This window comes from Musca domestica, unplaced genomic scaffold (assembly GCF_030504385.1).
Source record: "Musca domestica strain aabys unplaced genomic scaffold, Musca_domestica.polishedcontigs.V.1.1 27, whole genome shotgun sequence".
Taxonomy (NCBI): domain Eukaryota; kingdom Metazoa; phylum Arthropoda; class Insecta; order Diptera; family Muscidae; genus Musca; species Musca domestica.
Genome location: NW_026712286.1, coordinates 7,768,957 through 7,787,758, shown reverse-complemented (window position 1 = coordinate 7,787,758; position 18,802 = coordinate 7,768,957). Strand labels below are relative to the sequence as shown.

Sequence of the window (18,802 nt, the reverse complement as noted above, 5' to 3'; positions counted from 1 at the left end):
GAGGTCTCCAAACAAACGAAGATCGTAGGAACTAAGAGTCACACATAAAAAGGAGGAATCAAATGCAAAATGAATATTTTTATTATACCTTGATATTTCTACTTCCATTAATAGGTTTTGAATTGGACCAAATTCTCCCATAATCCTTCATTTTTTGAACATGATGTCAATGAAGAATATGTTCTTCACTGAATTTCACTAGGGGTCTTCAAACAAATTAAATCTGTAGTTAATTAAAATACCATATAAAATGGAGGCATCAAATGCAAAATAATTATTTTTAGAATTCCTTGATATTTCTACTTCCAGTGATTTGTTTTGAATTGAAACAAAAACTGGCACAACGCTTTATTTTTGGCACTTGAAGCCAATGAAGAAAATATTCTAAGTTAAATTTCACTAGAGGTCTCCAAACAAACGAAATTCGTAGGAACTACAAATACCACCAAAAAAGGAGAAATCAATTCGAAATAATAACATTCATAATTCTTATTTTTATTTCCATTAAAATATCTTGAAATTCGCAAAAGTCTTCCCCAATTCTTCACTTTTGGAACTTAATGCCAACAGAGAAAATTATCGTTACTAAATTTCACTAAAGGTCTACAAACAAACGAAATCTGTAGGAATCAAAAGTCCCGAATAAAAATTAGGAATCCAATGCAGGAAATAAACAAAATTATTAATATCTAAATTCCTTATTACTCACCCAATAGCTTTTAGAAATTTAGCTGAAATCTTCCAAAATTATTCATATTTGAAACTTAAGGCCAATGAAGAAAATGTTCCGCATAACATTTCACTATAAATTTCAAAACAAATTGAATCTTTATGATGCAATACATTGCAAGCCCATTAGGGGTAACAAATTATTTATCGAATCATTTTTTTACATCCTAAATCGCGAAATATATTGAAGGCGAAGGAGGCACTTTCTAAAAAGTTGTTTCAAACAATCGCGTATTAGTTGTCTTGAAAATTGTAGGAAAATTTAAAAAAAAAAATCCAAAATGAAAAAATTTGAAACTAAAAATTTAAAATTTACCGCCTTTGAAAATCATGTTAACCGACATTGAAGTTGAATATTTTCAAAATAGGTCCGGCTTTGTTGTTTATTGTAGATTCAAACATTTTTCAATTTCTTTACCCATGAATCGGACGTAGAAGTTTCGGTCTCTTTATTTTGCTTTTAGAAACTAATTGTTCGCGAAAAAATTCAACTTTTCAAGAAGCTTGTGATGGACAAAGCCAGAAAGTGATGAAATATGTTGAGATATGCAACTCCCGCTGAAGTTGGCTGTCAACAGCTGTCAGTTTCGAAAAAAGCATTAAAATGAAGAAAAGATTGACGGAGGATTTCAAACATTCAAAAGGAAAAAATCGACAATAATGTTGGAATAGATTTCGATGTGAAGAAGTACGCTTGCAGTGATGAAATATGTTGAGATATGCAACTCCGGCTTAAGCTGAATGTCAACAGCTGTCAGTTTCGAAAAAAAAATTAAAATTAAAAATAATATAGGAGGAGGATTACAAACATTCAAAAGAAAAAATCGACAATAATCTTGGAATACATTTTGATGTGAAGATTCTAGCACGCTTGCAGACAAGGATGGCATTGTCAAGAAACAAAAAGAAAATTAAAGATTGGAAAATTTTGAAATTGACTAAACTACAAAAAAACCCAATGTCAAAGGGAAAATATTTGACAAATGAGACACCCAAATATATATCGGATCAATGAGAACTCTATGAGAACTCTCTGTAGTTAATTAAAATACCATATAAAATGGAGGCATCAAATGCAAAATAATTATTTTTAGAATTCCTTGATATTTCTACTTCCAGTGATTTGTTTTGAATTGAAACAAAAACTGGCACAACGCTTTATTTTTGGCACTTGAAGCCAATGAAGAAAATATTCTAAGTTAAATTTCACTAGAGGTCTCCAAACAAACGAAATTCGTAGGAACTACAAATACCACCAAAAAAGGAGAAATCAATTCGAAATAATAACATTCATAATTCTTATTTTTATTTCCATTAAAATATCTTGAAATTCGCAAAAGTCTTCCCCAATTCTTCACTTTTGGAACTTAATGCCAACAGAGAAAATTATCGTTACTAAATTTCACTAAAGGTCTACAAACAAACGAAATCTGTAGGAATCAAAAGTCCCGAATAAAAATTAGGAATCCAATGCAGGAAATAAACAAAATTATTAATATCTAAATTCCTTATTACTCACCCAATAGCTTTTAGAAATTTAGCTGAAATCTTCCAAAATTATTCATATTTGAAACTTAAGGCCAATGAAGAAAATGTTCCGCATAACATTTCACTATAAATTTCAAAACAAATTGAATCTTTATGATGCAATACATTGCAAGCCCATTAGGGGTAACAAATTATTTATCGAATCATTTTTTTACATCCTAAATCGCGAAATATATTGAAGGCGAAGGAGGCACTTTCTAAAAAGTTGTTTCAAACAATCGCGTATTAGTTGTCTTGAAAATTGTAGGAAAATTTAAAAAAAAAAATCCAAAATGAAAAAATTTGAAACTAAAAATTTAAAATTTACCGCCTTTGAAAATCATGTTAACCGACATTGAAGTTGAATATTTTCAAAATAGGTCCGGCTTTGTTGTTTATTGTAGATTCAAACATTTTTCAATTTCTTTACCCATGAATCGGACGTAGAAGTTTCGGTCTCTTTATTTTGCTTTTAGAAACTAAATGTTCGCGAAAAAATTCAACTTTTCAAGAAGCTTGTGATGGACAAAGCCAGAAAGTGATGAAATATGTTGAGATATGCAACTCCCGCTGAAGTTGGCTGTCAACAGCTGTCAGTTTCGAAAAAAGCATTAAAATGAAGAAAAGATTGACGGAGGATTTCAAACATTCAAAAGGAAAAAATCGACAATAATGTTGGAATAGATTTCGATGTGAAGAAGTACGCTTGCAGTGATGAAATATGTTGAGATATGCAACTCCGGCTTAAGCTGAATGTCAACAGCTGTCAGTTTCGAAAAAAAAAATTAAAATTAAAAATAATATAGGAGGAGGATTACAAACATTCAAAAGAAAAAATCGACAATAATCTTGGAATACATTTTGATGTGAAGATTCTAGCACGCTTGCAGACAAGGATGGCATTGTCAAGAAACAAAAAGAAAATTAAAGATTGGAAAATTTTGAAATTGACTAAACTACAAAAAAACCCAATGTCAAAGGGAAAATATTTGACAAATGAGACACCCAAATATATATCGGATCAATGAGAACTCTATGAGAACTCTCTGTAGTTAATTAAAATACCATATAAAATGGAGGCATCAAATGCAAAATAATTATTTTTAGAATTCCTTGATATTTCTACTTCCAGTGATTTGTTTTGAATTGAAACAAAAACTGGCACAACGCTTTATTTTTGGCACTTGAAGCCAATGAAGAAAATATTCTAAGTTAAATTTCACTAGAGGTCTCCAAACAAACGAAATTCGTAGGAACTACAAATACCACCAAAAAAGGAGAAATCAATTCGAAATAATAACATTCATAATTCTTATTTTTATTTCCATTAAAATATCTTGAAATTCGCAAAAGTCTTCCCCAATTCTTCACTTTTGGAACTTAATGCCAACAGAGAAAATTATCGTTACTAAATTTCACTAAAGGTCTACAAACAAACGAAATCTGTAGGAATCAAAAGTCCCGAATAAAAATTAGGAATCCAATGCAGGAAATAAACAAAATTATTAATATCTAAATTCCTTATTACTCACCCAATAGCTTTTAGAAATTTAGCTGAAATCTTCCAAAATTATTCATATTTGAAACTTAAGGCCAATGAAGAAAATGTTCCGCATAACATTTCACTATAAATTTCAAAACAAATTGAATCTTTATGATGCAATACATTGCAAGCCCATTAGGGGTAACAAATTATTTATCGAATCATTTTTTTACATCCTAAATCGCGAAATATATTGAAGGCGAAGGAGGCACTTTCTAAAAAGTTGTTTCAAACAATCGCGTATTAGTTGTCTTGAAAATTGTAGGAAAATTTAAAAAAAAAATCCAAAATGAAAAAATTTGAAACTAAAAATTTAAAATTTACCGCCTTTGAAAATCATGTTAACCGACATTGAAGTTGAATATTTTCAAAATAGGTCCGGCTTTGTTGTTTATTGTAGATTCAAACATTTTTCAATTTCTTTACCCATGAATCGGACGTAGAAGTTTCGGTCTCTTTATTTTGCTTTTAGAAACTAAATGTTCGCGAAAAAATTCAACTTTTCAAGAAGCTTGTGATGGACAAAGCCAGAAAGTGATGAAATATGTTGAGATATGCAACTCCCGCTGAAGTTGGCTGTCAACAGCTGTCAGTTTCGAAAAAAGCATTAAAATGAAGAAAAGATTGACGGAGGATTTCAAACATTCAAAAGGAAAAAATCGACAATAATGTTGGAATAGATTTCGATGTGAAGAAGTACGCTTGCAGTGATGAAATATGTTGAGATATGCAACTCCGGCTTAAGCTGAATGTCAACAGCTGTCAGTTTCGAAAAAAAAAATTAAAATTAAAAATAATATAGGAGGAGGATTACAAACATTCAAAAGAAAAAATCGACAATAATCTTGGAATACATTTTGATGTGAAGATTCTAGCACGCTTGCAGACAAGGATGGCATTGTCAAGAAACAAAAAGAAAATTAAAGATTGGAAAATTTTGAAATTGACTAAACTACAAAAAAACCCAATGTCAAAGGGAAAATATTTGACAAATGAGACACCCAAATATATATCGGATCAATGAGAACTCTATGTGAAATGAAATTGGACACCGTCATAATCGGTAAACCACAACCAAAATAATTGAGATTGGAAAACTTAGGAAATTAAAAAACTTAATGCAGCAAAAGGCCGTAATGGGAGGTGGAATAGTTTGTCATATAAAGCCTCCTCGCTGTCAAGAAATGACAATCTCGGATGAATGAAAAAATCAGAATTGGAAAAAGTATTGGAAATGATAGAATTCTCTGATATTGCTGCTTCCAGTGATATGTTTGGAATTGAATCGAGAACTGCCATAACGCTTCATTTTTGGAACTTGATGCCAATGAAGAAAATATTCTAAGTTAAATTTCACTAGGGGTCTTCTAACAAACGAAATTCGTAGGAACAAAAAGTCCCACATAAAAAGGAGGAATCAAATGCAAAATTAATATTTTTAGTATACCTTGGTATTTTTACTTCCAATAATAGGTTTTGAATTGGGTCAAAATCTCCCATAATTCTTCATTTTTTGAACTTTGTGTCAATGAAGAATATGTTCTTCACTAAATTTCACTAGGCGTCTTCAAACAAACTAAATCTGCAGGCACTAAAAATTCCATATAAAATTAAGTCATCAAATGCAAAATAATTATTTTTAGAATTCTTTCATATTTCTATTCCAGTTATATGTTGTGAATTCGATCAAAAACTGGCACAACGCTCCATTTTTGGAACTTAATGTCAATGAAGAAAATATTCTAAGTTACATTTTACTGGGGGTCTCCAAACAAACAAAAATCATTGGAACTTCAAATCTCAAAGAAAGGGAGAAATCGATTCGCAAAAAAATTATATTCATAATTCATATTTTTATTTCCATTAAAATGTCTTAAAATTGGCAAAAATCTTCCCCAATTCGTCACTTTTGCAACTTGATGCCAACGGAGAAAATGATCGTTACAAAATTTCACTCAGGGTCTCCAAACAAACGAAATCTTTAGGAACCAAAGTCCCAAATAAAAAATTGGAATCCAATGTAACAACGAAATAAAATTATTGTGTTTAAAAGTCCTTTATACTTACCCAATAGCTTTTAGATATTTAGTTGAAATCTTCCGAAATCTTTCATATTTGAAGCTTAGGACCAATGAAGAAAATGTTCCTCATAAAATTTCACTATAAATTTCAAAACAAATCGAATCTTTATGATGCAATACATTGCAAGCCCATGGAGGTAACAAATTCTTTATCAAATCATTTTTTTAACATCCTTAATCGCGAAACATATTAAAAGCGAAGGAAGAGCTTTCGAAAAAGTTGCTTCAACCAAACGCGGATTAGTTGTCTTGAAAATTGCAGGAAAAAATTAAAAGAATTTCCAAAATGAAAAAAAAATTTGAAACAAAAAATTTTAAATTTACCGCCTTTGAAAATCATGTTAACCGACATCGAAGTTGAACATTTTCAAAATAGGTCCGGCTTTGTTGTTTACTGTGGATTCAAACATTTTTCAATTTCTTTACCCATGAATCGGACGTATAAGTTTCGGTCTCTTTATTTTGCTTAAAGAACATAAAAGTTCGCGAAAAAAATCAACTTTTCAAGGAGCTTGTGATGGACAAAGCCAGAAAGTGATGAAATATGTTGAGATATGCAACTCCCGCTGAAGTTGGCTGTCAACAGCTGTCAGTTCCGAAAAAAGCATTAAAATGAAAAAAAGATTGACGGAGGATTTCAAATATTCAAAAGAAAAACATCGCCAATAATGTTGGAAGAGATTTCGATGTGAAGATCCTAGTGCAAATATGGTCAAGGATGACACTGTCAAAAAACAAAATGAAAATTGAAGATTGAAAAATTTTGGAATTGGAAGAGACTCGGAAAAAATTAACAGAAAAATTGAAAAAAATAATTGACAAATGAGTCACCTTAAAATGAGAACTTCATGTAAAATGAAATTGGACCCCGTCATAATCGGTAAACCACAACCAAAATAGTTGAGATTGGAAAATGCAGCACATCAAAAGGCCGTAATGGAGTGGAATAGTTTGTTATATAAAGCCTCCTCGCAGGCAAGGAATGACAATCTTGGATGAATGAAAAAATCAGAATTGGAAAAGATATTGCAAATGATAGAATTCATTGATAATTTGGAATTGGATCAAGAGCTGCCATAACGCCTCATTTTTGGAACTTGAGGAATATGTCCAATGAGGAATATGTTCTTCACTGAATTTCACTAGGGGTCTGTAGGTACTTAGAATACCATAAAAAAGGGGGCCATCATATGCCAGCCATTATTTTTAGAATTCCTTGATATTTCTACCTCCAGTGATATGTTTTGAATTGGATCGAGAATTGCCATTACGCTTCATTTTTGGAACTTGATGCCAATGAAGAAAATATTCTACATTAAATTCGTAGGAACTAAAAGTCCCACATAAAAAGGAGGAATCAAATGCAAAATTATTTTTTTTAGTATACCTTGGTATTTCTACTTTCATATGAATTGGACCAAAATCTCCCGTAATCCTTCATTTTTTGAACGTGGTGTCAATGAAGAATTTGTTCTACACTAAATTTCACTAGGGGTCTTTAAACAGACTAAATCTGTAGGTACTTAAAATACCATATTAAAAGGCATCAAATGCTAAATAATTATTTTTAGAATACCTTGATATTTCTACACCTAGTAATATGTGTTGAATTGGACCGAAAACTGGCACAACAGCTCATTTTTGGAACTTGATGCCAATAAAGAAAATATTCTTTGTTAAATTTCACTAGGGATTTCCAAACAAACAAAAATCGTAGGATCTTAAAATCTCGAATAAAAAGGAGAAATCAATTTGCAAAAAATATGTAAGGGTCTGTAAGTGTCTCAATACTTACCCAATAGCTTTTAGATATTTAGCTGAAATCTTCAAAAATCGTTCATATTTGGAGCTTAAAATCAATGAACGAAATGTTCCTCATAAAATTTCACTATAAATTTCAAAACAAATCGAATCTTTATGATGCAATACATTGCAAGCCTATTCTTTTCAAATCATTTTTTAACATCCTTAATCGCGAAACATACTTAAAACGAAGGAAGAGCTTTCTAAAACGTTGTTTGCACCAATCGTGGTTCAGTTGTCTTGAAAATTGTAGGAAATATTAAAAATATTTCAAAATAAAAAAAAATTTGAAACTAAAAATTTAAAATTTACCGCCTTTGAAAATCATGTTAACCGACATCGAAGTTGAACATTTTCAAAATAGGTCGGGCTTTGTTGTTTGCTGTGGATTCAAACATTTTTCAATTTCTTTACCCATGAATCGGACGTATAAGTTTCGGTCTCGTTATTTTGCTTAAAGAACATAAAAGTTCGTGAAAAAAATCAACTTTTCAAGGAGCTTGTGATGGATAAAGCCAGAAAGTGATGAAATATGTTGAGATATGCAACTTCCGCTTAAGCTGGTTGTCAACAGCTGTCAGTTCCGAAAAAAAAAATAAAATTAAAAAAAAATGATTGGAGAAGGATTTCAAAATTTTAAAAGAAAAAAAAATCGACAATAATGTTGGAATAGATTTCAATGTGAAGATCCTAGAGCAAATACAGTCAAGGATGACATTATCAAGAAAACAAAATAAAAATTGAAGATTGAAAAATTTTGGAATTGGAAGAGACTCAGAAAAAAAAAAATAACAGGAGAAAAAAAAAAGAATTTCAAAAGGAAAATATTTGAGAAATGAGTCACTACTTTAGAATATATCCGATCAATGAGAACTTCATGGAAAATTAAATGGGGCACCATCATAATCGGTAAACCACAACCAAAATGATTGAGATTGGAATCTTTTGAAATTTGAAAAACTTAATGCAGCAAATTAATTGGACTCCAAGGCAATAATGAATTGAATAAAGAAAAAAAGAAATCAAAGGCCTAATTAGACGTGGAATAGGTTGCCATATGAAGTCTCCTCGCTGTCAAGGAGTGACAATGTATGGAAAAACTCATAATAGTATTGCAAATGAAGAATGCCAACATCGCCAAATTAAAAGCCTTTGAAATGATTGAATCAATTGATCCCATCCCATTCATGCTATCGAGGTATGTGAGATTTCAAAATAAAAAAGAAGTGAAATGTAGTGATCATTATTTTAAAAGCGGTCCTCTAAAATATGTTATAAAAGACTTCTTCATATCCTAGTACTGTTAAAGATTTTCTTTATTGAAATGATTGAATCAATTTAAATGAAAAGATCTCATGCATGCTATCGAGGTATGTCATATTCCAAAATAAAAAAAAATAAAAAAGAAGTGATAGGTAGTGATCATTTTAAAAGCGGTCCTCTATAAGACGTTATAAAACACTTCTTCATATCCTAGTGCTGTTAAAGATTCTCTTTAGACGGAAATGTCGACATTGTAAAGAGGTTCTCTATAGATACTACAGATTACAAAGATCTTGGTGAATATGGCAGCTTCTAAAGGACATATGTTGTTGATAGAAGGCCTTTCCGACATCGTCAATAAATAGAAGGCCTTTATATTGATCCTTTGTAGACTTTCCATAGAATCATAAAAACATTAGTCAGTTATTTCTTAATATGTCTTCTGAAGATGGAAGGAATTTATTTATTCATCTTATTAATTTATACACTTGTAACACAAAAACCGTCATGACCTAAATAAAGTATTACAAGGCATTACAATAATCCTGATAATGTAAACTAATTTCATGATATTGGCTCCCCAGCCAGATCTATTTTAAAAAGAGCACATGAAAGAACGTTTATATGATCCGTTAGCAACAAAAAATATATTAAAATATAATTAAATTTCATAAAAATGTTCGCTTAATTTTAAACTAAAATCGAAAATTGATTTTAAGGGAATATTATTTAATCGTTTCCATTTTTATACTTTTATACTTTTATAATGAACAAAGAATAAATGTAGGGCCTGTAAACAAAGATGCATCATTTGCTTTGAACGTTTGCAATGTGTTTTATACCATAACTCAGAGCATACTTTGAGGCGTTATATGTTTTTATGCATTGTTTACATCTTCATCGATAATTAAACTACGAGGAAACAATTACAATGAAATATATTTGTAATACAGATTGAAATATTTTTTCCGAAACATATCTATATTATCTATATTATATCTCTATTGGAAAAGAGTAGCAAACCTTCTTCCATGTATAGTCATATAATGTTGACCCCTTTTAAGTTTTCCTTTCCAGTACTTTCTGAGTAAAATATAATATTTTTTTCCAGAAAACGTTGTTTCCAGTCGGCTTCATGATCCGAAATATCCCCAGTTCTACTCGTTCAAGTGTAGTTACCTAACTTCCTTTTCCTCAAAAGAAAAACGTTTGGTTTTTAGGGTTATTTTATTTTATTTTTTCAACATAACAATTATAACGGAATTGTGTGATCGATTAAATACATATGGAGGAGAAAAGTATCTATGTATAGTATGTATATAATAATTGTATATTGATTAAATGAAATATATGTATATGTATTTGTTTGTTTTCTTTTATTTTGTATATATTTACACAACACGTATACCAACACTATTTTCGGTAGACAATCGTTTTACATTTAACATCAAAGGATTCATGTTACAATCCCTTTATAATCCATAATTCCAATACACTTTTTAGATAGCCTTCATTTTGAATTTCCCGCCTTTTTCATTTCCGAACAATCTACTGTATTTGTTCTCCTTTCGATTTCTTTCGACCAATAAATCGATGACAAATGGCAATTGATGTACCAGCACTTTGTTTATTTCCAGATTCCTGTTCCACATCAGCGGCAGACTGTTGACCAGTTGCAGTTCTTAGAATTGAATAATTGGAATTCTCCCCACCATCCTGGCGGCTATGATGTATGCCATAACCAAAATACATGAGCATGCCCAAGGAAACCCAAATGAAAAAACGTAACCAGGTGACAAAACTCAAATGGACCATTAATGCTATATTGGCAAAGATACTTAGAGCAGGAAAAACGGGTACAAATGGTACCTTAAATGTCAGGCCCTGGGTGTTTTGGGTGTAGGCACCAATCAATGTTACACACGCCAAGGCAAAGAACAAAATGAAGCCGTTGAATAGGAAAGTCCAATACGAAGCATCATCCGCCTTGGAATCCGTCCAATACACCTTCAATTGGAAACAAATACCAAAGGTGAAGATGCAAAACAACATAACACACGTGGAAACAACTCGCTCCGGTTCAAAGCAGCCCACCAATGGTTCCAGCCATTTATATTTTGCCTTTAAATACACACCAGAACTACGGCCAATCAATTCTCCTGTCTGGGATATGGTATCAGCACTGGAATTCTCCGACAAACTATCTGCTTCATAGTCCAAGTTTTCACTTTCCGAGGAATCGGGAGCATAAATCAAACTCTCAGGTTTTAGGGGGCGATAACGTAAAACTATGACACTTGCAGCCACAATGGTATAGGCCAGAAGAGTTCCAATGGACATGAATTCCACCAAATGTTTGAGATCAAAAACCAAAGCCAGAAGGGCACTAAATGTCCCAGAGGCCAGTAAATTCAAGACCGGCACCTGGGTCATGGAATTCACTCGACCAAAACAGCTGAATAGTAAACCATCACAGGCCATGGCGTACAGACATCTGGGCAGGGCAAATAATGAACCCAGCAAAGTGGTTGTCATGCCACACAGGGCCCCAATGGTAATTATTATCTTTGCCCAGGGTAGACCCAATTGACCAAATGCCTCTGGCAAAGAAGCCGAGGGATTAATTTGATCCGTGGGTATCATGAGGGTAAGGGCAGCACTGACCAATATATATCCTGCGGACACGGCACTCAGCGACACCAACGTTGCAATGGGCACCGAGGAGGCTGGATTTCTGGCCTCCTCCGCTGACGTGGCAATCGAATCAAAACCCACAAAAGCATAAAAACATGTGGCAGCTCCTGCAATCACCCCACCAAAACCATAGGGCAGAAAACCACCATCAGCCTGGAACCAATTCTGTAAATCAGCATACCAGAAACCCACACAAATGACCAAAAGCATAACGCCAATATTGATCAGAGTCAAAATACCATTGAAGGCAGCCGTTATCTTTACACCCAAGGCCATGGCCAAGGCATAGACAAGACAAATTAGACAAGCCAAAACATCTGGATACTGGGCCAATAAATCGCTGTCATAATGTGCCTCTCCACCAAGCAGCGCCAAGGTGGTGTTCTTTATCCATCCACCCAGAAGACTATCCACATAACCACTCCAGGCCCTCGATACCGAGGCAGCACCCAACATATGTTCCAAACAAATATTCCAGCCAATGATAAAGGCCCAAAATTCACCCACCGCAATGTACGTGTAGACATAAGCCGCTCCAGCCTTGGGTACACGAGTGCCAAATTCAGCATAACATATGGCAGCCAAAATGGAGACCAAACCAGCCAAAAAGAAACTGAAGATAATACCGGGGCCGGCAATATCTTTGGCCACCGTGCCGGTGAGTACGTAAATGCCAGCTCCCACCATGTGGCCAATACCTAAAGTAAAAATAAAGCAACATTTCAAAATCAAATTTAACAATACATTCTTGTTTTTTATAGATCCTACCCAGCAAAGTAATATCCAACGTGGATAGGCAACGTTTCAAGGTATCCTGTGAACGTCCACCATCATTTGGCAACGACTTTTTACGATTCATTTTCTCGCATATGCTGGATAGCACATGGGCCAATATCACTCCACCACGTTTTCCGGTCATTGTTTTTTGGTTTTTACTTTTTCCACCCACAGGTAAGAATGTTGTCCTTCAACGAATTTTCATTTGCACCTGAGCCAATGGCCAATATTCTAAGGAGAGAAAGTAGTAAAACACTTGCTTAGTAATGCGATTATGTTTAAGGGCCATATGAGTTAATCTCTGCATAAGAAAAGTGGTGTATTATGGATGGATGATAGCTTATCTACAGGGTGAGATAAAAAACTGCAACAAAGTCAAACGCCTTAATTTTTACATTTTATTGAATGAACGCAAAAAAAGTCGGAAATAGCATCAAATTTTAGAATAAGTTTAGAATTGTTCGAATTGGTCACCTTTGGCACGAATTATGGCCTTCCACCACGGCCAAAGAAACCGTCACACGCTGCCGGAATGTTGCTCTGCGCTATTTTGGCCCATTCCCGGCGAAGCGCTTGCTTGAGGTGATTGACACTTTGGTATTTTTTAGTGCCAAACTTGCTTTCCAAAATACTTCAGACATAATAGTCCAAGGGATTGGTATCCGGAGATTTTTGTGGCCATTGTGAGCTAGAAATGAAGCGAGGAACCTCATTTTGTAACCATTCTTGGGTGGCGCGTGCTGAGTGCGATTGTTATGAGTCCTGTTGTAATGTCCAAGGTCTGCGGCCAAAATGTTTGCGTGCCCAAGGCTTTAATACACCTTTCAGAATATAATATTCGACATTTATTCTGATGCCACGGTCGATTAATACAAGCGGAGAGCGACCATCGGCTGTTATGGCGGCCCACTCCATCACCGTGACCGGCGCTTGAGTTCTGGTGGCCAACCGAAGATACACATTTTCAGCTGACCTCTTTGGCAAGTAAACACGATCATTTTGTTTGTTTATAAACTGCTGGACAACGAATGTTTTCTCATCGTGGGCGTAGAAAACCAAATTCGGCAATTCACCACTTTCGGCCAAGCGAAGCAACTCTTTAGCTCTTTTGAGTCTATTTCCTTTCTGTTGCGTGGTGTAAATTCTTGCACTTTTTTGAATTTCAATGGCTTTACCCCGAGCTCATTCGTCAATATTTGCCGAATGGAATATTACGATATGTTTAGCTCACGAGCCATTTTTCGGCCACTGCGACGCGGGTTTCGATCAAGTAGCTTCTTTACTTTTCGAACCATTTCTGCTGATGTTGCTGTTTTTTTCCGTCCACCGTCGGGCTACGCTACCAGTATCACGATAACCAGCGAATGCTGGAGTGCTCCAACGATAGCCACTTGTGGTTTTCCAGCCAAATATAAAGAAATCACACCTGAATCACGCTTGAATTCCATCACGAATAACTTTTTTCTGGAAAATTTTCACCAAAATGCTATTTTACGCTTTTAAACAATATAATAAGCTGTCACTGGAATAATTTTAAAAGCTGTCGGACGAATGGCTTAGAAATGACAGCAGTCTGAAGTTGGTTTGCAGTTTTTTCATCTCACCCTTTAGAAAAAATAGTTTAAAAATCGAACTCTTCCAATCGAGTGCCAATTGATATAAATATATTTTACAACAGGTTTCCTAGAGATAGAAGAGAGCTTTATAGATCAACCGGCCTTTATGGATCTTCTGTTGATAGAACCTCAAGAAAAATTAAAAAAGAAACTATGTACTTCTTTTCCCTAGTCTCCTATTGTTGTTTGCCATGTATTTCCTTTATGTTAAAGTAATTTCAAAAAATGAAGCATACTTGTAGGAGTAACCTTAAACATCATGCAGTGTTTACATCAATGTTGATAGCACTAAATGTAATGGGCTGACTTTGAGGAGAGATATGTAATTACTAGTGTTTTTTACTTAATTTGAGATTTATGAAGGAGGAAGACTAATGTAAAAAACTCCTTTATTTGGAAAATCTAATAAATTCCACTTAAGCCTACGTTGTATAGCTATAGACCAATGTTGATAGCATAACATGTAATGGGCTGACTGAGGGAAGATATATGTCTACAAGTGCTTTTTATTTCATTTGATACCTATAGGGGAGGAAGACCAATGTCTGAAACTCCTTTATTTGGAAAATCTACTGAATTTCACTCAAATCTACGTTGCTATAGACCAATGTTGATATCATAATTTTGATGACTTTGAGGAGAGCTATGTAATTACTAGCGTTTTTTATTTAATTTGAGCCCTATGGAGGAGGAAGATAAATGTCTAAGACTGTATGGAAAATCTATTAAATTCCACTGAGACCCCAGTATGATAATAGATTAAATAATGCATCGCCGGTTCCGGTATATATTTTAATGCGTTTCTTTTGGGTACAATAAATGTAGAAAAGAGGAAGAGAAGACTATTAAGAGTTTCTATAGAAGTAGAAAACGTACAAGTGTAATTTATAGATAACAATTTCTTCTTAAGATATTTTATGCCTTAAAATATGGAAGAGACTTAACTTTTTGGAGAAGCAAGAATAGAATCATAGAACTAGACTTGACCTTTATTTACTTCACATTCCGAGTTACCTTCATTAATGGAATAGCTTCTAAATGTAGACCAGATGGATACAGCATGTGTCTACTTAAAAATTATTATAAGGGTTATCATTTCGAGGGAGTCTCCGGCGAGAATTTGAATTGCAGTCAATATTTACATTCCGCCCACATAAAAAAATCACAAGAAGCACAAGTCCCTTGCCATTTATGATGTAACATATTGTTCAAAACCCGAAAAATGACCCATCTAATATAATTAACAATTTAAAATGATATTAAGTATTTTCAAGCTTCCACCTTCTTCTAAACATGGATTAACTCATATACGGACATGCATTTATATGTATAACTACACATATGTTTGCAAATTCATCACACATCCTGTATAGATTTTTCCCTACAATTCCAATTGTTTGCAAATTGACTTTTCAATTTCTTACTTGTTGTTGCAGCTACTTTTCAATTATTTCCCAACTTTCACTTTCACCAGGTGTATTATTGAATTATTTCATAATCAATTTATGCTTTAATTAATTGTCCTCCTGCCTGCCTTTTAAAAATTGTTGTTGTTTTTTCTCTTCACTTTTCCGGAAGCTGTTAGTTTAGTTTTTCCCTTAGTTTTTAATGATTTTCTAATTTTTACCGACAACCACAAACGATGATGGCAAATTGAAAAACAAGTAGTTATTCAATGTCAATGATGTTGCTTGCTCCACAGCAGCAGGCCAGGACATGCGCAGTTTAGAGGCTTTTGAATGGCATCCTGACTGACGGTTGGTGGGTGGCATCAATGGACTCTATCTAAGGTTGGTTTGTTGCTGTTGTCATTTGGATAACTCACTTGTTGAGCAAACATGTGTTCGTTCATTCGTCCTTCTAGGCCATTTATATGAATTTCCGCACAGCTGTTGTGTGCAATAAAAATTCCGAAATGTAGTTATGGTTTTGTGAATGAATGGCATAAGGGGGGCGAGAACAATGGGGGGAATTTGTTCCACTTATATTCCACACAAAGGAAGTTTGAGTTTTTTAGATATCATGTAATTTATGAGGTGAAATCAATGCGAATGGTAAACAAAACAAGGGTTATTGCTCTTAAGTGTCGTGGTAATTGATCACCTATCGGTTGTATTCTTTTGATATAGCATGTGGTGAAATTTTCAGTCAATTGCATTGTTATTTCATGGAATTTTTCCCACGAGAACCAACATAGTACCATTCTACCTTAATACTTGATTATTATTATTGTACCTCAATACTTAATTATTGATTAACGAATATTTTAAATTATTTGTTTTCCATTTTATCTGTAAATTCTTTAATCATAACGTTTGTCAAAATGTTTATTGAAAGCCTAAAACTATGCTTTATGTTTTAATTGCAAAGCACAGGGTAACACGATAAACTAAATAATGCCAAAACAGTGTTGTTTTATATTAATTTGCCGTTAGATGTCTCTCAGCCAGTTTTAAGCACTTTAATGCTAGGAACACAATTGGAGCGAACGACGAATTTCGCCCTACGCGGCGACAAAATGAGCCGCGAAAATTCGTCGTATGGAACACAATACCGACGAAATTATAAAACAGCTGATGAAGTCGTTTACTTTTTGCTCATTTGTTGACTACAATGAATTATACAAGAACACATAATTCTTTACGTTCTCTATTATAATTTCACTTATGTCCATCTTCTCTATTATAAATTCACTGATATCCATCTTCACTCAGGCGCAAGTACACAAATAAATAAACAAATTAATTATGTTTTTTTATACGAGTAACAGATAGTAGAGTGACCATAACAAATTTTAAAGTAAAAAGTAACTTTATTTACTAAAACACATAAAATTCGTACAAGTATGGCCACCTTGTACTGTTTTGTTCGCCGGTCGCCGGCGTATGAAATAGAAATAAAGCTAATTGAGTTCGCGGCGACCGACGAAATTTTCGCCGGTGCCGTGATTGTGTGCACTTTCATATACACATATGTGTTTTATTTTTGACGACGAACATACGCCGCGAAAAAAATCGTCGTTCGCTCCAATTGTGTTCCTAGCATAAAGTGGTATTGTTTTGAAAAGTCAGAACGTTCGTGTTCAAAGCATAAAAACGTTCGCGTTTTGCCTTTATGTTATGTGTAAATTCACGGGCTATAACCAAAGATCTTCTGGAATTAGTTCTCAATATGAATTGAGACGGCTGGACCATATTTGCGCCAAAACTACCCTGGTTTGTCTAGACAGCCTAGTGGTCTTTGAGGACGGCATTCATACTTTAGTTGTTGATTGCATCTGTGACTGCCTGATGGGCTTTTTAATCTGAAGGCACTCTCTTATAGCGTTGGACTTTCTTCTGCAGATCGTGCAGATCCTTCCTGACACGTCTGAGGGGGGGGGGGGTATTTTTATTCACTATATGATGGTTTAGATGACTCCCACGAGAGCACACAAACAGGTACTGCAACGAAATGCAAATTCTTGTCGGACAAATGTTAATTCTTGTCTTCTACTCCTTCTCCTTCCGGTTAATTATATTTGTACAAGTAATTTGAAACATCTTCATTTTGGAAATGCATTTTTGCGTGCTTCATCTCTCTTTATGACAGACAATTTGTTTTGACAAATCAGCTGATTGTTTGAAAGTTTACTTTTCACAATTTTGTTGCAAAAGAGAATAAAACGACTTTACTCTCTCCTGGGGGAAAAGTAAAAAAAGAAAAACCTCTTCTTGGCGTAGACCGTCGCCTGATCCAAGTATAAGCTCCCGCTTCCAGCTCAGCTGATTACTAAACGATCTGTCAATAAAATTTGAATTAGCTGCAACAAAAAAAAAAAAAACGGTCAAAACAATCCAGAAACAACTATAGACTATTACCTATCGCTGTCCCAGTTATGGAAAAGACTTTGTTTTTTTATAGATTCTCGCAGCAGCGCATGGTAGAAGAATAAAGGTAGTCGCATCGACACAGCTGCTGGGACAATGAACTGTCAAACCAATTTCGGATTAACAAATTATTAAAAGTTGTTGAAAAATGCATATCATAACAACACCCAATTCTTGTCGTATAAGTAAACAAAAAAATCTACTAAAAATCTAAATAAAAATCTAATTATTTTTGTCCAAACATTTTAAAAATTTTGACATATCAAAGTTCCCAAGCGTTGATGCATCTACTTGTATTCTTCTACCATGGTTTCAGCTTTTAGATACAAGTTAAAAAAAAAAAAACAAAAAAAGAGAGAAATTGACAGCAATGCTGGGCTGTTGATTCAAATTGATTTAGGTATTTGGCTTCAACATAAAGCTATGTAACAACGACCCAAATGTTGATTCTGTTTTAGCCCTAAATTCGTCACAACTTTTCGCAATAAAATTTTTAAGCTTTTTTACGATTTCATTAGCTTAAAAACAATTTTACGCCAGCCTCATAGTATAACTTGCACAAAGAAAACGTCTAAGGTAAATAAAAGATGAATGGATGGCGTTATATTTAAATTATTTTACGTATGCATGGTATATAAGCCAAAGATAGACACAAATATGTACAGTGGACGAGCCATAACTTGTACATGAAATTTCAGAAATCTGAATAATGGAAAAATTATATGTGTCATTTCAAATAATTTTTTAAATTGTTTCATGGTAGAAAAATACATCAACGTTTGGGAACATTTATCTGTCAAAAATTTGTAAATGTATTTTCAAATATAAGTAGATTTTGATATGTTTTCTTATACGACGTCATTCGGAGGTTAATAAAAATCCCGTTTTCCAACAATTTTT

General features: G+C 33.7%; 2 protein-coding genes and 2 long non-coding RNA genes across 4 annotated transcripts in view; 1 reads left to right on the top strand and 3 right to left on the bottom strand.

The window, feature by feature from the left end:
* Positions 1-529: 529 nt before the first annotated feature.
* Positions 530-4,092, bottom strand: LOC131803132 (uncharacterized). The gene is made up of 4 exons (XR_009342484.1): positions 3,789-4,092; positions 2,249-3,699; positions 710-2,159; positions 530-620 (listed from the first exon to the last, which is right to left on the bottom strand). It is a non-coding gene; the product is annotated as an uncharacterized LOC131803132 (long non-coding RNA).
* Positions 4,093-5,524: 1,432 nt separating this feature from the next.
* LOC109612713 (uncharacterized) lies at positions 5,525-6,184 on the bottom strand. Its single transcript, XR_009342485.1, has 2 exons — positions 5,867-6,184; positions 5,525-5,778 (listed from the first exon to the last, which is right to left on the bottom strand). It is a non-coding gene; the product is annotated as an uncharacterized LOC109612713 (long non-coding RNA).
* A 4,119-nt stretch (positions 6,185-10,303) lies between these two features.
* Positions 10,304-15,690, bottom strand: LOC101893368 (cationic amino acid transporter 4). Its single transcript, XM_005184269.4, has 3 exons — positions 15,458-15,690; positions 12,409-12,648; positions 10,304-12,338 (listed from the first exon to the last, which is right to left on the bottom strand). Exons 2-3 carry the CDS (start codon positions 12,557-12,559, stop codon positions 10,495-10,497), a joined length of 1,995 nt encoding a protein of 664 aa, XP_005184326.2. The 5' UTR covers positions 12,560-12,648; positions 15,458-15,690; the 3' UTR covers positions 10,304-10,494.
* Positions 12,507-18,802, top strand: part of LOC101893535 (protein artichoke) — a 69,180-nt gene continuing 62,884 nt past the window's right edge. Inside the window, exon 1 of the mRNA XM_020037005.2 lies at positions 12,507-12,591. The gene's annotated coding sequence lies outside the window, so the exon portion shown is untranslated. The remainder of the gene's footprint in view (positions 12,592-18,802) is intronic.